This window comes from Artemia franciscana, chromosome 18, assembly GCF_032884065.1.
Source record: "Artemia franciscana chromosome 18, ASM3288406v1, whole genome shotgun sequence".
NCBI classification, from domain to species: domain Eukaryota; kingdom Metazoa; phylum Arthropoda; class Branchiopoda; order Anostraca; family Artemiidae; genus Artemia; species Artemia franciscana.
Genome location: NC_088880.1, coordinates 17,546,056 through 17,569,124, shown reverse-complemented (window position 1 = coordinate 17,569,124; position 23,069 = coordinate 17,546,056). Strand labels below are relative to the sequence as shown.

The 23,069-nt window shown below is 33.6% G+C and overlaps 1 protein-coding gene and 1 long non-coding RNA gene across 5 annotated transcripts in view; one reads left to right on the top strand and one right to left on the bottom strand.

Annotated features, from left to right (window-relative positions):
* Window positions 1–250: 250 nt before the first annotated feature.
* On the bottom strand, window positions 251–11,072 carry LOC136038690 (uncharacterized). The gene is made up of 2 exons (XR_010620278.1): window positions 10,527–11,072; window positions 251–419 (listed from the first exon to the last, which is right to left on the bottom strand). It is a non-coding gene; the product is annotated as an uncharacterized LOC136038690 (long non-coding RNA).
* LOC136038688 (bone morphogenetic protein 10-like) overlaps window positions 9,791–23,069 on the top strand; it is a 57,362-nt gene continuing 44,083 nt past the window's right edge. The window contains exon 1 of one of the 4 annotated variants that reach the window (XM_065721984.1): window positions 9,791–9,977. In XM_065721984.1, coding sequence (XP_065578056.1) covers window positions 9,974–9,977 — 4 coding nt within the window. In that variant the 5' untranslated portion in view covers window positions 9,791–9,973. Of the gene's footprint in view, window positions 9,978–13,944; window positions 14,661–18,466; window positions 19,070–23,069 lie in introns of those variants that run through there. The other 3 variants (XM_065721983.1, XM_065721982.1, XM_065721981.1) reach the window with 3 other exon arrangements.

Genomic DNA, 23,069 nt, shown 5'->3' with positions numbered 1-23,069 from the left:
CCACCTGGTGAACTTAAGGCCTAATGTTTGTCCGATGCAAGCGCCTCTTTTTACCGGTTAGCAGACTGTTTTATATATATATATATATATATATATATATATATATATATATATATATATATATATATATATTTATATTGGCTGAACTTTTGAAGGGATTTATCAATTTTACACGTTCGAATTACTGCATCCGAACTATAAATACAAGTAATTTCAAGTATTCAGCATAATTTACAAAGAATTTCCATAATAGTAGGGAGTTCTGTATTTGTAACAAAAAGACAAATCAATAGAAACTTCAGACATTTTAAATCTCAGATAGTCTAAACTTTCGAAAGCTGAGAGCAAGTTTCAGTAAATAATGTTCAGCATCGAAAACAATTCCCGGCTGTCCAAAGGAGAACTTCTATTGAGAACACCTGCAAAGATTTATAGTTACAAATCAAACAATAAAGGGCACGAAAATAAGCAACACTTGGTGAAAAGGTATAACAAAATGAACTGCAGCTTGTAAGCTGTTTTTTCCTCTTCGACCGACAGAATAATCAGAGCTTCAAGTTGGTGAAGAGTTTTTATGGTTAAATTGGTGAACAGATTTTAGAAAAATCTGTTAAAAGTTTTGTCGGTGCGCTAATTACTATTGAAATTTTGAAATCTAGTACGCTCGAAAATCGGGATTTTTTCATTTGCTGTGGCATTAGTATAAAGAGAGGTTTTGATCGCTAGAAATTAGGCAAAGATCTAGTAAGATCTCACTTAAAAAGTAAAAGCAGGTTAAAAATAACAGAAGTTTCATCATATAACCGCAAAAGAGTTTAACGATCAATCCTAAACCGTTCCCAACCACATACAGTCACAAGTCCGCTGTGAACGGAGGATTGATACATTTGAACCCCCATTCGTCAGGCAATAGTTGATTATACTATTTATAGTTTTCTGGTGGTGCTCATGATCTTTTTCCCAATTCTCCACCTTTTGTGTCACTGTTATGTTATGTTACGCATTATGTTATGTTATTTATTTGCTTATAAGCACATGAATGTAATCGTTTATATTACACTGAGAAAGATTGTCTACAATAAGAGGCGCGCCGTAACCCCTTAGTACCCATACTACAGACACAGTTCAAAAAAAAATTCCTGAGAATCGAGGAACATTAGAAATGTATTTTACCCCTCTTCCCCAAAATTCCTTTTATTTTTATCTGGAGGCTCACGGAGAGTTAGAAAATTTTGCTCATAAAAACGCTTTATTGAGGCTTCAAGCAAACTCCCATCGCCTACACAGATATGAGTAGTGTACTATGCAATACTCTCTAAACCTCATTAGCAATTCAGGTCAGGAATGCAGGGATCCGACGCTTTTGGGTGAATGGCCTAAATATCCCTGTCTGGACACGAGTAGCAAATGTTTGATCTTCATTGAATAAAAGCAATATCAAGGTATTATAATACTTAATTTTCAAGTCATGACAATTATATGAATAACTCTTTTGTCTTTTGAAAATATTGTTTAGTATTGGGGTATGCATAAAGTTGAAATTAATAAAGTCAAATATATGTTAATTAATGAAACGATAGTTTTAGTCATCCATGACTCAACCTGCAAGGGGCCCAATGTCCCTTCTCCCACCTTTTTGCATCCCCTCTCCAATTTTTCTATTCAGTTTTTTAGCTTTATTTTTTTTAACTTTTTTTGTCATCTGCAGGCTCAAAATCGTAAGTGGTATTATCAAAATGTAGCTTGGTATTACCAAATCTAGTGTAGTATTATCCAAATATTGTCAAATATTATGAGAATCCTCTATGGAATTATCAAAATCTTATAAGGTATTATCAAAATCTTTCGAGTTATTAACAACATTTTCCTTGGAAACATCAAAATTTTACCTGATATTAACAAAATATTCTCTGGAATTACCAAAAGTTGTCTGTATCAGAATCTAGTATCAGAGTTGTCTAGTATCAGAATCTAGCATGATACAGTCAAAATTGTGTCTGATATAATAAAAATTTTGCTGAGTTTTAACAAAATCTTGTGGGGTATTATCAAAATCTTCTCAGATATTATGAGAGTCCTCTTTGGTATTACCAAAATCAAAATCTTGCGAATTATTAACAAAATCTTGCGTGGAAACATCAAATTCTTGCCTGATATTAACAGAAGATTTTCTGGATACCGATTGTCTGATATTATCAGAATCAGGCATGATGCTATTAAAATTGTGTCTGATATCAACAAAATGTTTGCCAAATTTCACCAAAATCTTGTGTGGTAGTATAAAAATCTGGTCAGGTATTATGAGAATCCTCTTTAGTATTGTCAAAATCTTGCAAGATAATAACAAATTTGAGGGGTATTATCAAATTCCTACCTCATATTAACAAAATATTTTCTGCTACTATCAAAACTTTTCTTATATTATCCAAATCTAGTATGGTGCTATTTAAATCGTATGTGGAATTATCAAAATCCTGAAAAGTATTAGTATAATCTTGTATGGTATTATTAAAATCTTGTCAGATATTATGACAATCCTTTTCGATATTACCAAAATCTTGCCAAGTATTACCAAAATCTTGAGCGGTATTATCAAAATCTTGTCAGATATTATGAGAATCCTCTTTGGTATTATCAAAATTTTATGTTGGTAATATCAAAATCTTGTGAGTTATTAACAAAATCTAATCTGAACCTGTTAAAAATCTCTAGCATGACACCAAAATACAAAGTAACATTTTTATTGAAACAATGCTACATACACTATTACTCATTATTTAAATCATTAAACAACTTTGGACATTTTAATCGGTTCCATAAAATCATTTATCATATTCTCTCTTGATAGTGTAGCCGTTCTCTTCTGTCAGTCCTTAACCAGTAGAATAATCATTAATCCATTTTGAGTCATACACAATTTTTACTGCGGTGTCACCTTTAGGCTCAATACGTGTTTTGACTCTGGTATATTGGATTCATTGACTGTATCTGTTGGTATACGATCAATGGTACTAATAATGCTCACATGCGCTTTGTTATTCATTGATTCGTCTTTATATTCCTTGGTGATATTATATGCCATTGCCGTTTTATTTTGCTTTCGATTTCACTATATGTTCCCACATTATTTTTATCCTGTATTTCCACATTACAAATTATGGTTTATGCTATTGCTAGAGGGGTATGCCTGTCTTCTTTTGACCTTCCGTTGAATGCTAATACCCCAAAGATGGTGATTAGTTTTTAGCATTAGGTAAAGTATTATCCACACAATGAGCAAGAATTTTCCCCTCGTCCTCAGCTAATAGTTTCAGGCTCGCATTCTCTTTGAGTGGTATCATCTCTGGATATTTCACTCTCGTATACCCACCATCAGTAATGTTGAATTTTTTTGATGCTCCAAAGAAGTCTATCCTTTCACTGTCATTACAATGCATATTGACATTCCCAACAGTGTTACCATAGTGTTTTTTTCATAGTCCAATTTTTGTCCTTGTCAATATTCATTGTAATGGCAACTTTATCATGTGCACACATATTCTTGAAATATTTCAGCTTCACTTTTAATGCGTGATGTAAGCGTTTATCCTTCCAATGTACAAAAATACTGATTAAAAACATACAATAATCTATGTAGTGTCGATGACCAGCCATAGAGTACCATGGGAGACAGCTGCAAAAAAAGAAAACCCAAATGAAAAATTGATACTTTTATTGAGTTTTTCATTTAAAAGTCTAAATGGCGACGTTTTCACTACCTCGCGTTCTGACATCTTTTCCAGTTTTGTTTTAGATGGCAGCGCTAGGTTGCATTAATTCAATTGCTTTCAAGTTAGGTTCGTTTAGGCTCACTAAGGGTACTGGCACGCTAAGTGAACCTAAACGAACCCTAACTTGAAAGCAGTTAACTCAATATAACCTAGATAAAAGTTTAGTTATGCTGCCATCTAAAACTAAACTCGGAAATATGGCAGCAATTAAGGTAGTGAAAGTGTGTCACCAATTAGAGTTTTAAATATAAAACTGACTGAAAGTATTCAGTTTTCGTTGGGATTTTTTATACGGCTGTCTCCCGTGGTATTCTATGGCTGGTCATCGACACTACCTAGATTATTGTATGTTATCAATCAGTATTTTTTGTACATTGGAAGGATAAACGCTCACGTTAAAAGTAAAGATGGTATATTCCAAGAAAGTGTGTGCACATGATTGTTTTCATAACAATGGATGCTAACAAGGACAAATACTTGAAATATGAAACAAGCACTAGCGGTAACAGTACTAGGAATGTATGTGTGCATTGTCATAACAGTGAGAGATTCGATTTCTTTGGATTAGTGAAAAAAAAAATCAACGTTACTGATGGTGGATATGCGAGAGTTGCGATATCCAGAAATAATACCACTCAAAGGGAATGCAGCCTGAAACTATTAGTTAATGAAGAGGGGCAACTTTTTGCTTATTGTGAGGATAATACTTTACCTCTTGATAAACCCATCGTCATCTTTCGGGTTTAACATTCAAAGGAAGGTCAAAAAGAGGCAGGCATACTCTTCTAGCAACATTATAAACCATATATTGTCTACGTGCCAGAACTGTAAACTATGAAAAAATAATGTGGTAACAAACAGTGAAATCGAAAGCAAAATAAAATGGGGATTGATATATCACCAATATAACTAAGGATCATAAAGACGAATCGGTGAATAACAAATCTCATGTGACCATTATTAGTACCATTGATCGTTTACCATGTGATACAGTCAATTAACCCAATAATAGCAATATCAAAACATGTATTGAGTGTGCAGGTGACACCATAGTAAAATTTTGTATGACTCAAAACGGATTAATGATTATTCTCCTGGTTACTAACTAAGAAGAATGGAAGATACTATAGAATGGCTATATATAAGATTTTGGTAATAATTGGCAAGATTCTAGTAACATGAAAGAGAATTCTCATAATATCTGCCAAGATTTTGATAAACCCAAGCAAGATTATGCTAATTCTTGGCAGGATTCTTATAATGCCACATACGATTTTAGTAGCACCATGCTAAATTTGGAAAATATCAGACAAGTTTTGATTGTACTAGAAAATATTTTGTCAATAAGAGGTAAGATTTCAATAATACCACGTGGAATTTTGTTATTACCTTGCAAGATTTTGTAAGTACCAGAGAGACCACTCAAGATTTTTGTAATACTTGGCAAGATTTTGGAAATATCAAAGAGAATTCTCATAATATTTGTCACATAAATTTTGATCGCACCATGCTAAATTTGGATAATATCAGACAAGTTTTGATAGTAGTAGAAAATATTTTGTTAATATCAGGTAAGATTTTGGTAATACCCCACAAAATTTAGTTTTTACCTTGTAAAATTTTGATAATACCAAAGAGAATTCTCATAATATCTGACAAGCATCGATAATACCACACAAGATTTTGATAATAATTGGCAAAGTTTTAATAATACTAGACATAATTTTGATAGTATGATGCTTGATTCTGATAATATCAGACACGTTTTGGTAGTTCCAGAAAATATTTTGTTTATTTCAGGTAAGACTTTGATGTTTCTACGCAAGATTTTGTTAATAACTCGCAAGATTTTGATAATACTAGACAAGATTTGGTAATACCAGGCTCTGTTTTGATAATAAAATGCAAGATGTTTGATAATGTCTGACAAGATTTGATAATTACCACACAAGATTTTGGTATACTTAGCAAAATTTTGATAATACCACATTCGATTTTGATAGCACCAAGCTAGATTTGAATAATATCAGACAAGTTTTGATTGTACTAGAAAATTTCTTGTGAATATGAGGTAAGATTTTGATAATATTATACAAAATTTTGTGTTTACCTTGCAAGATTTTTGTAATACCAAAGAGGATTCTCATAGTATCTGACAAGATTTTGATAATATCACGCAAGATTGCGGTAATAGTTTGCAAGATTTTGATAATACCACATACGATTACTTTAGCCACGTGCTATATTTTGATAATATTAGACAAGTTTTGATAGCACTAGAAAATATAATGTCAATATGAGGAAAGATTTTGATAATATATTACAAAATTTGTTATTACCTTGCAAGATTTGGGTAATATCTCGCAAGATTGTGGTAATACTAAGCAAGATTTTGATATAACCACAGATGATTTTGATAACACGATGCTAGATTTGGAGAATATCAGACGAGTTTTGTTAGTAGTGGAAAATATTTTGTGGATAAGAGGTAAGATTTTTTGATAATACCACGCAAAATTTTGCTATTACCTTGTAGGATTTTGATAATACCAAAGAGGATTTTCATAATATATGAGAAGATGTAAATAATACTACACAAGATTTTGGTAATACTTGGCAAATTGTTGATAATACTAGACATAATTTTGATATCACCATGCTTGATTTTGATAATATTAGACAAGTTTTGGTATTTCCAGAAAATATTTTGTTCATGCAAGGTAAGATTTTGATATATCCACGCATTATTTTGTTAATAACTCGGATGATTCTGATAATACCATATAAAATTTTCATAATGCCAAAGAAGATTCTCATAATATCTGACAAGATTTTGATAATGCTTGACAAGATTTGGTAATACCCGACAAGATAATATTAGACATGATTTTATTAATACCATACATGATTTTGGTAATACATAGCCAAATTTTGATAATATCACATATGATTTTGATAGCACCATGCTAGTATTGGATAATATCAGGCTTGTTAATATAATCTGATAATATCAGAAGTTTCGATACTACTAGAAAATATTTTGTTAATATGAGGTAAGATTTTGATAATATCAGACGAAATCTGGTTATTATATTGGTTGTACCAAAGAGGATTCTCATAATATCTGCCAAGATTTTGATAGTACCAGGCAAGATTTCGGTAATATCATACAAGATTTGGAAATACTTGGCTAAAATCTTTATCGTAATCACAAGCTATTGCCTTAAGGGACCCTTTCAAAAAAATCACTTTAGAGCACCCGCTGCTAATAGCCTAAAAATTTTGAATCTAAAAATTCCAAGTCCAAAGATTACGAGTCCCAAAACAAATTTTAAGTCAAAAAAGAAAAAAGAAATGTCAATGCAAACATTTTTGTAATAGGAATATTAACGACTACCACATCTTTATCATCTTCATTTGGCATTTTGAAAATGTCACAAATGAATTTTTTTTTAATTTTAACTACTTTTTATGTCATTCTAAGGCATGAAAAGAAAAGTTGAAAGAATATCTAAGAAAAAATTGAAGTTAAAAAAAATAAAGTTACAAAAATTAAGTAAAAATGGGGGAGGGCAAAAGGCTGGGGAAGGGAACAGTGGGCCCCTTAGAGGCTGGGTCATAGATTACTAAGGCTTTCACATCATTGGTTAAAAATATGACTTTACTAATTTAACTTTGTGCATACACCAACACTAAATAATATTTTCAAAATACAAACCATTTATTCATATAATTTTCTTGGCTTGAATGTTAAGCATCATAATAACTGGACATTACTTTTATTCAGTGAAGATCGAATGTGTGCTAATTGTAGCTCATTCTGTAGCTCTCTGTAGGAATATGTAGCTCATTCACCCAAAAGCGTCTAATACGTCCATTCCTGACCTGAATATGTAAGTCAAAGGTTTATAGTATAGTAACCGGCTATACTAATGAGGTATAGAGAGTATGCACAAATGAGGTGTTCCCGTAGGAGTAGTGGCAAGGTTTAATGCCGAAATAAGGGGTTCACGTAGGGGTATTGCATAGTACACTACTGATATGAACCGGCTCTCGCCCATAATGGCTGATGGGCAATTATACATAATTTTATCAAGCCTTAAATAAATCTTTTTAGTTAAATGGATATTAAAGATACCTTTCTATATTAACCATTTTTTCGTATAGACTATATGCATTTTCAGCAATGAATGAGTCATAGTTTTTGATAATTCTAAGTCTATTCGATATCTCAGAATTTTTAGTCAATGGACATTTGGCACCCTTTCAGCCAAATTTACCATTTTGCTGTGGTATAATCTTATTTACTACTATTATTTGTCAAGGAAAGCTTTAGAACTTTCTATTTTCTTTCTAATGAGTCTTCTTCCAATACTTTAGGACAGCACTTATCTGTTATAGCGGCAACACTCAAGAAGTGAAGTTTGGTTAATTTTAATAAAATACACCTAAGTATGATGAAAATATAATACTTTTGAAACAAATTTGGGCTTTATATTTGTACATTGGGGGGAGGGGGTAAAGTATAGCAAGTCTGCATGCAAAATGTGTTAGCAACGATTATTCTGTATATTATGAAGTAAGAATTGTTTTCTAACATCATGCTGTCCAAATACTTTACCCTCCCCCCTAATTTGCAAATACATAGCCCAAGTTATATAAGTCCAATGTAATATGTCACCCGCCACTTGTTTCCCACTGACCATAAGCTAATTGTCTCCTAGTAAAGGCAGATAAAAGTGGTTTGTTCTCGAGCTTTACACAGCCTAATTCTTGAGTGTTGCCGCTATAACAGAGAAGTGAAACATTTCGTGACAACGAACATGGGAGGATCTTTTCAAGGAGGAATTGATCATGGAAGAAGAGAATTTCCATTAAGGGGGCGCTGGATTTTCCAGTATAATTTGAAAAACAATGAGAATTTAAATAAAAAACAAGTTTTTTAAACTGAAAGTAAGGAGCAGTATTAAAACTTAAAAAGAACAGAAATTATTACGTATATGAGTGGTTTGTGTCCTCCTTAACACCTCGCTCTTCGCCCTAAAGTATTTTTAGAAATTTCAAAAGAGATATTTATTCTAATTAAACGGCCTTGGTGATTCAGGGGTCATTCTTATAGAATTGAAACAAAATTCCAACTTTAGTGTAAAGAGCGAGGTATTGACTAGGGGGCGAACCCTCTCATATACATAATGAAAACACAAGTATATAGAAGTTCGTTACGCGAGTTAATTCGTAAGTTACGTATATTTGTTACTAATACAAACGTTCGTAAATAAAATTAGAAGTTCTAGTGGCCTTTTTAAATAACCAAAATATTGGATTGGAACTGGGCCCCCTCCCAACCCCTTTTCTTCTCAAAATCGTCCGATCTAAACTTTGAGAAAGCCATTTAGCCAAAAAAGTAAAATTAATATGCAAATTTCGTTTTAATTATTGATATATGGTGAGCCAAGATCAAAACCTGTATTAATTCAAAACGTCCAGAAATTAAATAAAAAACAAGTTTTTTTAAACTCTTTCTCAAAAAGTTTAACTCTTTCTCACTACTCTACTTTTTAAAACAATAAAACACTTTAGGGTAAAGAGCGGGTGGTTGAGGAGGGGACAGCCCCTTTCATATACGGAATAATTTCTGTTCGTTTTAAGTTTCAATGTCGCTCCTTACTTTCAGTAAAAAAAAAAACTTATTTTTTTATTTAATACCTTTAGGACCATTGGCTTTCTACGATCATCCCTGAAAAAAAAACACGCATCCGCGAGCATACTTCCCAGCGTTAAATTAAAAAAAGAAGGGGGGTCATAAAACGGAGTGATTTATGTTTTTTAATCTTTAATGTCTCTACTTACTTTCATTTGGAAAAAATATTTAATATTTTTTTTTTTTCAAATCATGCCCGGACCTATCCGGACCTATCCTTATATCATAAGATATAAGGGGGTCACCATCCCTAAAAACTCCACTTGATAGTATTTTGGCTCAAACTTTCTTTTATGGCGGAAAATGGCAGATGCAAATATTTTGACTTTTTCCTCGGGAAAATAAAAAATTCCGGAATTTTTTTTAGAATAGAGCTCCCGCTCCCGGGTTCTTGGACATATTGAAGTTCAAGATGTGATTTTATCATCAATGTGCCCGTTGTCTATGGTATTTCTTCTGTGTTTCAGAAAGTATGCAATCTTTCCTACGCCTTTAGCTTTTGATGGGTAAGTATGATGAATATTGAGTAGCTTGGTGGTTAAACATAAAATGAAATGAATGTTGCTTATTTGGAATCAGCTTAAAAAGAGAATACTTTTATTTATATATTCGATTTAAAATCCATCTCATAGGGGTTCGGTTTCTTTTAAAAAGGGTACTTAGCGGCTATTGATATCAATGATTTGCGGGATCTTGACGACCCGTATTTTTTATCTATTGATGCACAGATTAAAACATGCATATAGGAGAGGCTGCTAAATAGCTTCAGTCACTCAAAATATAGATGTCTGAGTATGCTGATGAAAAATCAAAATGAAACATGCGATAATGTCATGATGGGCCTAAACAAGCAAAATTATAGCAAGTAAGAACAAATTATAACAAACGGACAATGTGATGGATTCATTTTTTTCGACCCTTGCGAATGTGATTAGTGATTACCATGGGTTATCAGAATTCCGCAAATTGTTTTTTGAATCTATATTCTTATAATTTTCACGAGATTCTTCTAATCAGGATTCCACTGCACGGATTACTGGGATAATAAAACTTACTATGAAAAACTTGCATGGTTAAAATTCAACGTGTTCAATATGTGTCAGAAGTCTTATCAAATTTCATTTTAATAGGCATCACTTCACCACAAAATATATTTTTTGAAGCCATGTTTTTACACATTATAACTATGCCCATAGCTGTTTCTATGCCTCGTAGTTTTCACTCTAGTCACTACGCACAATAAAGCTACCATCAATATAACCATTAAAAATATATGGTCAAAAATTATCAAATAAGTAGGCATTTGTCTTGTCCGAGAGGAAACAGTGTAACTAACTCCACGTACAGGACCAATCATCGTGGTAAAACCTGGAAAGACATTCCAAAACTGCGCAGGATTAATTAATTTAAAATGAAGATAGGAAACGAATTATTTCTGGATTCCAATTCTTCTAACATTTGATCTGTTCTTAGTTATATTGACAGTTTGGTACTTAGAGGCATTCACTTTCAGGATTAGGGTTTTATAACGTGGCACACAAGATGATACTGGAAATCTGTGAAATCCTCAGTCTAAGGAAAAGCAGCCGCGCCGATGCATTAAAGTAGGCTGGATCCTATCAGAACATTTCTAACATTTATTTAAAAATATACTAGAACTAAATATTCCTTCTGACTATTATTTATTCCTATGCTTGCTTAAGTAAAAACACTATCTCCAAAAAAATTTTACTCTCCAAAAAGATAGCCTTAACTGTTTTAGGGAAATTATTTCTTATACATTAATTAGAAGTAGGCTGTTAAAGCAGAGCTTGACTAGGTTGCTTTTCAAGGGAGGGGAAAAAGATGTAGACTCTGTCGCCCCCCGCCGCACCATCAATACTGTAAATATTACAATTTTCGTTTAGTTTGAAAGTTGAACATGTTTCATGGGAAAATGACTGTACTGGTATGTATTTATTTCATATATGTTATTTATCAAAAGTGCTGGTTTTATCAACTCACAGTTTATCTCCACTACTTTTGAATGATGTGTAATATTAATAATTTAAAAAGGACTTCACTTTCTCAAATATAGGCTGCATAGGGATAATCATATGAAAGCGCAAAATTCATGAAATATGTTTACCCAGTACAATTATCAAACAGCTTGGGATAAAAAACTTCAAATGAGGAACAACTCGGCGCAATAGTAACCGCAAGTCTAAAAATAGATTTTTTATTTTTTACAACAACAGATACGTCAAATAATTGGCTTTTGTGCCGATTCCAAGTATTTAAAATCTACTAATTTTAATTTTACCTATCAAAATTCACGGGCCTGGGAAAATTTGCTGGATTTTCGAAAAAGGTGGAAACACCCCCAAAAATTAGCGGATCTTAATGAAATCACACCATCAGATTCAGCATATCAGATAACCTTACTGTAGTTAGGAAAAATGCAGAGTGATTTTTTTTTCTTTTTTTTTTGTCAGACGAGAGATCACTGATGCTTTTTTTTTTCAGTGGTGATAGTATCGAACAAATGATTTTAAAAAATCAAGGGCTCATTCAAACGGAAATTAAAAGTTCTAATGTCCTTTCTAAGTGGGTAAATAGATTAAAGGGCAATTATCCCTCTTCCACGCCCCTTTTTCCCCAAAGACATGCAATCAAAATTTTAAGAAAGACATGTTGTTCAACATAGTTGAAAACTACAACAATTGTGCCTCTGGGGATAGTTTGACTCCCCACAGTCCCTTCGGAAAGGGCAAATGGAATCTGCCCATTCTTTGCGTATAATATTGTCTATTGTGAAATATATCGATATTTTTTGGGGGGAGGGACTTTCAGGGGGGGCAATTTTCCACGGGGGGAAATTTTGGTCAGGAGGGAACTGCCCTTGGAAATCTTCCAGGGAAATTTGTGAACGGGGGTAATTTGCCCGAATTTATCTTTGTAATTCGTTTTATTTGTCGTACTTTCTCTTTGGCAAATCAATTTTACATGTAGACATGTTCCGGGGGAGCCGTCAAGGGTAAATTTTCTGCAAAGTCGGAATTATGCTCGGGGATTTTTCTGCTTGTGTGGGGGATCTTCTAAGGAAAAAATTCTCCATGGGGATTTTGCCCGGGGGAGTATATTTTCAATTGGGGCGGGGGGTCGGGCGTTTGTTTTCGGTAAAAAATTTCCGAAGAGGGGTTGATTTCTTGTATGATTTGAAAAATGGTCAGAAATTAACCAAAAGAGTTGTTTTTACTTCAAGAGGGAATTCTCCGCAATAAATTTTTCTGGGAGAATTTTCTGCAAGGATGGAATTTTTCGGTGGATCGGGATTTTACGTGGTAGGAATTTTCTCCATGGAGGAATTTGTCTTGCGGTAGGGTTTCTATGGAGGGAGGGTGTGGATTTCCTGGCATTATTCGGAAAACACAGAAATTCAATAAAAAGCAATTTTTTCAACCCGAAGTATTGAGCAGCATCACAAATTAAAAAAGTAATTATTACAACATGAAGAGGGCTCCCCCTCTCCCCCTCAATCACTTGCACATTCATGCTAAAGATTAACTTTTTGTCCCAATTCCTTAAGAACGAGTCCTGAAACACAAGGGCCGTTGAATTGGAATAAGGAACTTTATTAAAGTATTTAAGAACTGTAGCGTAAAAAGCGAGGGATTAAGGATAGGATAGCCACCCTCGTATAACTGATTCGTTTTAATATTTATCCTTACTTTCAGTTGAAAAAACTTTTTTTTCTTATTTAATAATATAGAACACAACAATGTACTTAGTATATAATCAGAAATATCAAAATTGGAAGTGCTTTTTTTTCTGTTTTACAACTTCAATGCTCCTTTCAGGAATAAACATGGATGCAAAGACTTTATTTGAAATATTGTAGAAATAAGTCTTTTAAATACCTCTTTTCTAGCTTGTGTTTTAGCAAACCTACTCTCTTTTTTTTTTCTCTGAAGTACAAAAAAAAACTTTGTCCGCGCATATACCCCTGGTGCTTATCAAAACGGATACAGGCCTATTATATAGGCTGTTACTACTAGCGCTGCATTTTTTGTTTCCAATTTTACAAATTCAGCAATTTGCCTTGAACCTTTGATCTTAATTGCAATGCCCAAATTTAAGAGTCAGGTTGAGCATCGTGAATCGTACATCAAGAGTCATAAGGCATCTATATCTTAAGAAGCTTATAACAAATTACGGAGGGTAGATCCTACCTTGTCTCTTTTCATGTATAAAATGATTCGAACGGTTCATAATTATACCAGCCCCTTCTTAACATTCTGATTGCCTCTCTTTTCTTCATTAAATAAAAAAAAACTGATTTTTTTAGCTGAAAGTAAGGAGCGACATTAAAACTTAAAACGAACAGAAATTACTCCGTATATGAAATGGGTTGTCCCCTCCGCAATCCCTCGCTCTTTACGCTAAAGCTTTTAATTGTTTTAAAAAGTAGAATTGTGGCAAAGAGTCAAACTTAAGCGTAAATTTTCCGATTTTAAAACTTGTCACTGGTAGAATGCATTGATAAGGATATCCAGACATACGTTAAGAATGTAATTGCCCTGTATAGTGACTTCGAGATCGGATTTGAAGATATTCTGACGACGGAAATATCGCTTCGGAGTATAAATCCATTTTATAGAATGGAAGTGCAGAATGTGATACTGCAAGAGGAGCTAAAGCATAGTAGTAATGAGGATCTGAAGGTGAAATTTAAAAGAGGGTATCAAATATTTTGGTTGCAGGTAGAAATACCGAAAAAATATCCTGGACTTTGGGGAATTGCAATAAAGCTTTGATAGCATTTCCCTCGACACATCGGGTCAAAAAGTTTTAGTTACGTTAAAAACCTTTTAATCAGAAAACAAGTAGATTGAATATCACAGAATGGAAAGATTCGCAGTTATTCTTAACGAAATTGAAGCCAGATATTGACAATTGGCTGTCGGTCCATCAAGTATATACCTCTCACAAAAAGTTGTGACTATTTTGTGATTGTAATTGTAGAAGTTAGCCTACGTTTCATTTTTTAATGTTTAATTTCATTTATATTTTAAATGTTATAGTGAAATATAATTCTAAAACAAGAGTAATTAATAGTATGATGATTAAGTATTTGAATGAATATAACACCAGAAAAATTACTGTTTCTTTTATTTTTGCTATTCCGAATGAGGAGTTTCTTAAAGAAGGTAAGTGAGATATGTTCGGTTTTTTGTGCTATGAGTGGTCATAAAATGGTGGAGTTGGATTAAATCCCTTTTATGATTGGCCAATCTCACTTTTGGATATCTACTCATAATAAAATTAGTTAATTAATTAACTAATCAAAATTCACTTTCTGTTTCGAAAACCGTTAGTTTCGGTTGGAACTCAACTACAACAAAATCATCGTTCTTAATTCTAATCTTCACATTTTTTTCCTCGGATTTTGGAAATATGACAGAAACTTAACTGCAGGGGGTCCACCAGAACCAGCGAAATTTTTGAAAGGGGTCTATGAGAAAGAAAAGTTTGGGAATATCTGACTTAGACAATTGTTACAGCAGAACAAAATCCCAAAATAAAGATACACTTCTTAGTGACACTTACACTTAAGCGTATATTTCAATTTTCCAAGTAAAGCTGAAATTACACCCTTTGCTTTCTTTTTCTTTTAATTGAGGCCGTCTCCGCGTAATTGTAAGTTAATGCCATTAACAAATTTGTCAAACACGCTCTATCTTCTTTCAAATTCTTCAGATTTTCTTTTAAATCTTTATCTATACTTTCCAGAAACTCTAAAACCGATTAAAAAATTGAGTATAACTTTTTTTAAACGTGCACCTTTTGACAACTAGCGTACTTCAGTATGTAAGGGTAATCATTGCAAGTTTTTCAACATTTCATCAACATTTTCAACATTGCGCAAACAAACTGTAGTTTACAAACTGTAGACCCCTTTCGGTCCACCTGGACCACTTTGGGAATCACGGGTCTAAGTCATCTTTTTTTGCGACATGATTACTAATAACTTCCTTTACGTCAGGTCAGCAATTTTTTAATACTAATTTGATTTTGATGCCAGTCTTGCGACTGTCTTTTGTAAAAATGTTTGGGTTGAATTTTTAAAGGTACTTACGTTTTATACGAGAAGCTCTCGGGACATTACCCGGTTTTCATCCCGGTTAGTTTGCAATGTATAGTGATAGAATATAGTGTCTGACTATAGATAGCCATATTTTCATTAAATATTTAGTTGTTATTTTGGGTAGATTAGGTCACGTATTTAATATATGCTAGGCTTTGCCCCCAGCCCCCCAAATATGCAAATAATTAGCCCAAATTTGTTTCTAAACTATTATATTTTTATCTTACTTAGGTATATTTCATTAGCATTAACCAAACTTCACTTCTTGAGTTTTTTTCGTATAATACTTAAATAACTTTTTAAATCACTATTCCATGCCTCTGTATACTGATTGAACGAGTTTTTTCGAGTAAAACTTAAAGAGAACCGTTGATATTTAAAACGAAAAGAATATCGCAATATACGATGAGGCTACCTCCCACTGGGTTCTGCCCACCTTTTTGTTTTAAATTTGAAAACTGCTTTTCCGAAGAAAAAGAACCCCTGTAAAATGCAAAATATATAGTTGGTTGATTTTTTAGTGGTTTTATTTATTGATTGCCCAGCATCACATCTCAACTGACAATTTTATCGCTTCAAGTAAATACAACTAAATGCGAACCCTTTTAATCTCGATAATTTGTTACAAAAACGGAAATGAAAAATCATGTTGCTTTTTTAAAGCATTCAATATTGAAGGAAAAGTCAAACTTTAGCGTGAAATTGGGAGAGGTGGGCATAGGGATCAGCACCCTTTCTCACATATAGGACAATTTAAACTGGTCTGAAGTTTAACGTTGCTTTTTAATGTTTTTTTACATTTAGTTTCTGTTCTTATTTAAAGTAATGTTCATAATTATCCCGTATGCAATAAGGTCTGCAACGGTCCTCAACTTCCTACTATTTACGCTAACATTCAAAATCTTTATACCGTTATTTCGAGAATTAAATGGATTATTTAGATGTATTCGCAATTGGATTGTTCGAAACACTCATTCTCTACACTTAATCGTTATTTTATTTATACTCGACGGTTCTTTTCTTAGAAGGGAACGAGAGAATTTAGTCAAATCTTGAATTGTAAATTGACCTTTGTGGAATTGATATCAATTATTTACTTTCTTGTTTGACTGTTTTCTGTAAATGCAAGAGTAAAACTATTACTAAAATACACCATCCCATGCCAGGGGGATCGGTCACCTGGATTTGTCACTGTCTGAAGAACCCTCTGCAGAAAGCTTGAAAATGTGGGTATAAAACCTATTCCTGAGGTTGTAGGCACCTCTTCTCCCAATGGAAACAACGATTGCTTCCCCAGTTAGTTTGCAGGTATACAATGGCTAATGAATTGCCGTTTCAAATGAATCGGACGAATCAAACGACAAACGCTTAAGAGCCGTTAATTTTATATGGTTTCGGTTTTTTACGAATGCGCCGCTGCGTGGCACTATTTCTCCCAAAACTGTGGTGTAGAAGAAAAAAAAACTTTGACAATTTCAAACGGATTGGCTCTCAGAATAAAAAAGCCAACAATTGCATTTTGTTGTGGTCCTTGACTCCTTTTGTCGGTTAAAAGGACACTAGAACTATAAACTTTCTTTCGAATGAACCTTATCCGAATACTATACAACAGTTGATTCAATAGAATGTAGCTACTTTTCATAATAGGCTTGTCCTTTTTTATGCATGTTTTTGTTACGCTTATTTGTTCTGGTATCTCTTTAAATTATGACTCTATTCAGTTTTAAAATAGGTGAGATTTACTATGATATTGCGTTGCTATGAGACAGAGAACATTCAAAAGTAATACATAATGCGGGGAGGTTATCTCATTACGTGCTCACTGGTTCCCAAATCTGTAATAGAAAATCAAAAAAGAAAAATGTCAAAATACGAAAGAGAACAAATGATTTTACCTTTTTCTTTCATTTATCCTAACTGTTTCTCTTTTTTCTTTTGCTTATTTACTCCATAAAAGCATGTCGCTCTAAAACCGACCCAAATGATAAATGGAACGGGAGTTACCCCCTCAATTTATACTCATCCTGCGGCCCGCGACACATTTTTTAGAAGAGGCACACTATTGAGGGAAATTCTTTTGAAGCCATGGTTTTGTGAATAGAATAATAATAATAATAATAAAATCACAGATATAAATGTGACTTTCAGACGGGAATAAACATGAAGAAGTACGGTGGGAATACAAAGAAAATGTAGGAAGTATTCTTATATAAAAATACCCGCGAATAAAATCTTGATGTATGCCACGTTGGTCAAAGGCTTTACTGAGCAAGTTAGTATTAATAGTAGGCAGTGAGTATGGCTGAAATGTAGTGGAATAACCAAAAACCTAATTTTTTTTGTAGTTGCAAAAAACTTTGCAGAAGAAAAAAGAATATGAAGGCAAGTCTTAGAATTAAGATTTGATTGCTGGAAAACACAATAGAGACAGTGTGGCTCTGATACTTGGCGCTTTGAAAAATTGTGGAAAGTATGACATTTATAGTGTTCGTCTTAGAGATTGTATATCAAACAATAAATTTATGCGAAAATTTACAATGGCAGAAATGGTAAAATATTTAGGTGACTTGATTTTGCGCACAGTTGTTTATAGTTTTTACTTAAGTTTATAGCGGAAATCAATTCTATCTACAAATATAACATCCATATTCTAACCTATTATTCTGATTTGTAAAAAATAACAATAATAACAAGAGATTCATCAAAATTTATTCCGTTCCAATCGGCTGGCAGAATTTGCAAAATGTAAAATCTCTCCTCGCTGAAATCGTCCCGTAACATGTCCTCTTGAAATACATCTTAGTTACGCCTCACGATTTAGAATATTCTGACTTGTCTAGTAATCATTCATTGTCACAACTAGTTTTTATAGAACTAGGGTAAAGGGGAATTGCCTTCCTTCAGTAGAATTACTGTTATCTGGCACTTCATTTTCTACAATTGAATAAGTGGTACCCCTCAGTGTCAAATCCTTCATAGAAATGCCAAACTTTCCTATATGTATTATAAGAATCTATCATCATTCCGGTACTCTGTCAAAAGGCGAATTAGAAACCCCTCCAAGAAGATAACAATGGGGCAAGGTGGATAATAGAAAGCTTTTAGAAATCCTAAGAATAGCTTCCATTAGGATTCATGGTTTTTAGGCGTAAACACTTGGCATAAGGAAGTTTTTTTTGTAGAAAAATTAGTATAGAATGAGAAGTATGAAAGTATATCTAGTATTTCTCGCAAGTGTTCTAATAGTTATTTCTGTATTGATATTTGCCGTGGTTTTTGCTCCCATTGTAGTCAAAACTCAGGAGGGAAAAGGCAGTAACATTTATGATTATCGCAATAAATCTTTCAAAGTTCATTCCCGTATGAAACAGATTTACAATGATCACAAAATTAGCAGTAAAACAAAAGGCCAGAATAACCTATTTGCGGAAATTGTCAGAAGTTATCCTGCTAAAGAAATTCTCATTGGAGGTTTGTAGCTTTCATTTATTAATTCTTGCAGATGTAAAAGATCGAGCTTAAAAATTAACCATATTTCTTTCTTGTATTATTTGTATGTTTAGCTCGTGTCTTTTGAGTCAAGTAGTAAGAGGTAAAGAAGATATGTTTTCATCGACGAGTGTTTAAACAAAAAGTCAGGGGTAAGAAATGGAAACAAGAGTCCAAGAAAAGAAGAGAATATTAAAAAAAAACGACGACGAGGAGAAGACGTGTTGCTTAAACCAAATTTAGCCTTGCAGCCACAGGAAGCACAATATTCAAGTTCGAATGCGATATTCCAAAAGGAGTTATGTTACTTTTGGTCAAACTGAACTTCAGCGTATCTTTACCTAAGTTTTAACAAGTCGTATATATCAATTCAAGCCGTTTTCCTGCGTGTGATTTTATTTTAAGATGCTTTTCAGTTGTGTTTTTTTCCAAAACATTTGATTTCCAGGTTCGTGTCGCATTATAGTCGTTGAAATCCACACTTAGTGTAGCTCATGTAGGGAAAAATGACTATCTCAAAATTTTGATTAGATGTCTTTTGGGGGTTCAGGGAGGGCGGGAAGCTAAATGTGGCATAGTAGAGGGCTTGTCACCCTAAAAATTACTTTTGACTGTTCAAAAGGCTACTAGAACTTTTAGTTTTCATTTTAATGCGCTCGTTCTGAAGTTTCTACGACCTCTTCTTCTATGCTAAGTGTCTTGGGGAAAAATAAATAAATAATACATAGAAGCCAAGTTTCCGGGGGTAAACTTTCCAGGAGAAATTTTACAATGGGGTGATTTGACAGAATTTGTGTACAAAATTCTTTTTATTTGTCTTACTTTCTTTTTAATAGGTTAATTTTGCAAGTGTAGATGTTCTGGGGGAAATTTTCAGCGGGCTTGGAAAAATTTTCGTTGGAAGGGGGATATCTGCAGTGATCAGAAAAATGATTAGCCAAACTCTGCTTCCACTCCTGTATTAAAGGAGAGAGATCAAAAAGTTCAAGTCAATCCAATTTGTGTTATGTAAGGTCTTCAAGATCTTTCTTTTCTGCTGGATCTACTGCGACTAAACAAAAAGTTCTAAAAGCTAAAGGAATGTCGTCGCTTTAAATCATTTAAGTATTTTCTCCATTTTTCACTAATGATGCATTGTTCAGACGCAGAAGATTATACTTCCTCCTCTCCCATACAAAAATCCTCTTCCACAATAACTCGTTTCTAAAATGTCGGACATTGGTTTGTTACGCCACAGTACAACGGATTATGCCAAAGCCTTCTGCTCTCTCCGGGTTTTGTTTACGATTAAATAAAAAAAACAAGTTTTTTTAACTGAAAGTAAGGAGCGACATTAAAACTTAAAAAGAACAGATATTACTCCGTATACGAAAAGGACTGTTCCCTCCTCATAGCCCCACTCTTTACGCTAAAGTCTGACTCTTTCTCACAACTCTACATTTCAAAGCTTTTTCTATGACTTTTAAGGGGTGTTTCTCCCTATTTTCTAAAATAAGGCAAATTTTCTCAGGCTCGTAAATTTTGATGGGTATGGCTAAACTTGATGAAACTTATATATTTAAAATCATCATTAAAATGCGATTCTTTTGATGTCACTATTGTTATAAAAATTCTGTTTTTTATAATTTTGGTTACTATTGAGCTGTGTCGCTCCTTACTACAGTTCGTTACCACAGACTTTTGAAAGTTTCGATCTGTGGTAGTATATCACTTTAGAGTTTACCCCTGCAACCACTTTAAAGTTTGTTGGATTACGTAGCAAATCTGTCTTTCCTTTAAAAATAGGGGTTCATTTTTGGGGGCCTATTGTACAACGACTGAGATAGAAAATCGAGTTTTTATGCCAAACTTTTCTGTGGTTATATCCTAGATGCTTAAAAAGAAGATCTTTGTACGAACAAATTCCGGTTCTTAGAAAAATAAGACCTATTGAATGATCAAAGCATCGATGTACGCATAGAATAAACGACGAATTGTCCCCTGCGTAAATCATGTCTTCAAATACTCAATAGAAAAAAAAAATCCAGAGCCTGAAGTCCTTCTTCCAAATGTCAGGGGTGGATCCAGGTGGGGGGGGGGGGGTACCGTGGGTCTCCTAGATTCTTCTGGTGCCCTCATTTGTTTTTTCTCTCTTTTTGCCCTTTTAAATAAACATGTCGATTTGGTCAATTATTGGTGCTCTTGTCACGTCCCCCCAAGATTTGGCTCTAGATCCGAAATTGTCAAATGCCAAGTCTTGTTGTCCCGCTGCTATACATGGTTTTGGAAGCGAGTAAGTAATTTGGGATAACCCAAGCCTTTCCCTTGAAAAGGAAACGTATGCTGTTTTTCAAAATACTATATTTTGCTAAAGTTTACAATTCAAGAATTCTTTTTTCCTAGTTTTCAAATCTTGAAGTTTTCCAAATTTCCCAAAATAATGGTAAAAGTATGTGAAGAGATTTAACGATAAATCTCTTTCAAATCCTATTCTATCATTCCAAAACTACGCAAAAGATGAACAAATTGGTTAAAAATCGATTTAAAACCGTTATTCAAGTCTGAATAAATAAAGAATCTTCCCTCGGTTCGATATTCCTACAAATGTTTAGCTTCAGCATTTCCTTTTCCTAGGATGTAGAAACATCATTTTACCATTAAAGTCATTTCTTTTCGTCAAATCTCCTAAGCATTTTCTTTATAAATTTTAGATCATGTGCTCTTTATATTTTGGAACTAGTTGTCTCGTTTTGTTTATTACTACAGTACAATTCTAGGAAATGCGCAAAATGAATAAATACGTAAACGATGGCATATTTTCAACTTCGAAAATTCTCACCCTACTTGCCTGAACAAAATATTAATGTTTATCAATGTTGAGATTACCCCTCAAAAGTATCTCCTTCAAGCCCTACCCATACCAAATCGTTTATTTCAACAAACAGACCGCAAGTTAGAAAACAATATAGTGGGCAGCACAGTAGCGCTGCAGAAGTAAAGACAAAGTGGCCAGTATGCTTTTTTTTCACCAAAGTACTTCGTATAGAAGGAACTGTAGAAACCTAAGAAACAGCTCGTTCGTTTGAAATGGAAAATTCTAGTGTCCTATTTAGGAGTCAACAGTGATGGAAAATTCTAGTGTCCTATTTAGGAGTCAACAGTGATTGGAGGGCAGCCAGTCCTCCTCTAACGCCTCTTTATTCCTCAAAAACATATAGTCAAAAATTTTAAATATCCATTTTGTTTAGCATAATTGAAAGGTCCAATAACTGTATATCTGGGAATGTCACCCCCACAGCCCTTGGTGCAAGGGATGTAAGTTATACCACTTGCCCATTGTTTACGTATAGTATTTGTTATTGACTTGACTTTATTAACATCTTTGAATACCTTTGGTGTCCAAAAGAAGAAAGTTTTGAACTAAATCAAAATACACTATGCGTATGCAGGTTGTCAAAAGGGCGAAACTCAGGAATGGCTGAGGGTATTAACTAGGAACTTTCAGGGAATAATAAGAAGAATGATCAATTGACCAAAAAGGCAGTATTTACGTGTTAACACTGCTGCTTCTGTAGTGACTACTGTTGAGGCTGACGATATTGAGGTACAAATTTGAAGAAACGTTGAGGGAGAGGTTGAACTAGATCAAAACATACTATGTGCATACAGATTGTCAAAAGGGCGCATAAGAAATATTCTAGGAACAGCCTTGCATATCAAATTGAAACTTTCAGGGCATAATGAAGGGATGATCAACTGATTAAAAGGCGTTTTGTACATACTGCCACTATTACTGCTACTACCACTGTTACTACTACTACTACTGATACAACGCTGCTACTACTTCTAATGGTACTATTACTAAGATATTAGTATTGCTAAGGTTGATATATGAAGGTGAATATTTAAGAGAACATTGAGGGGGAAGTTGAACTGATACTACTGCTACCACTGTTACTACTACTACTGCCACTAATACAACACTGCCACTGTTTCTACTGCT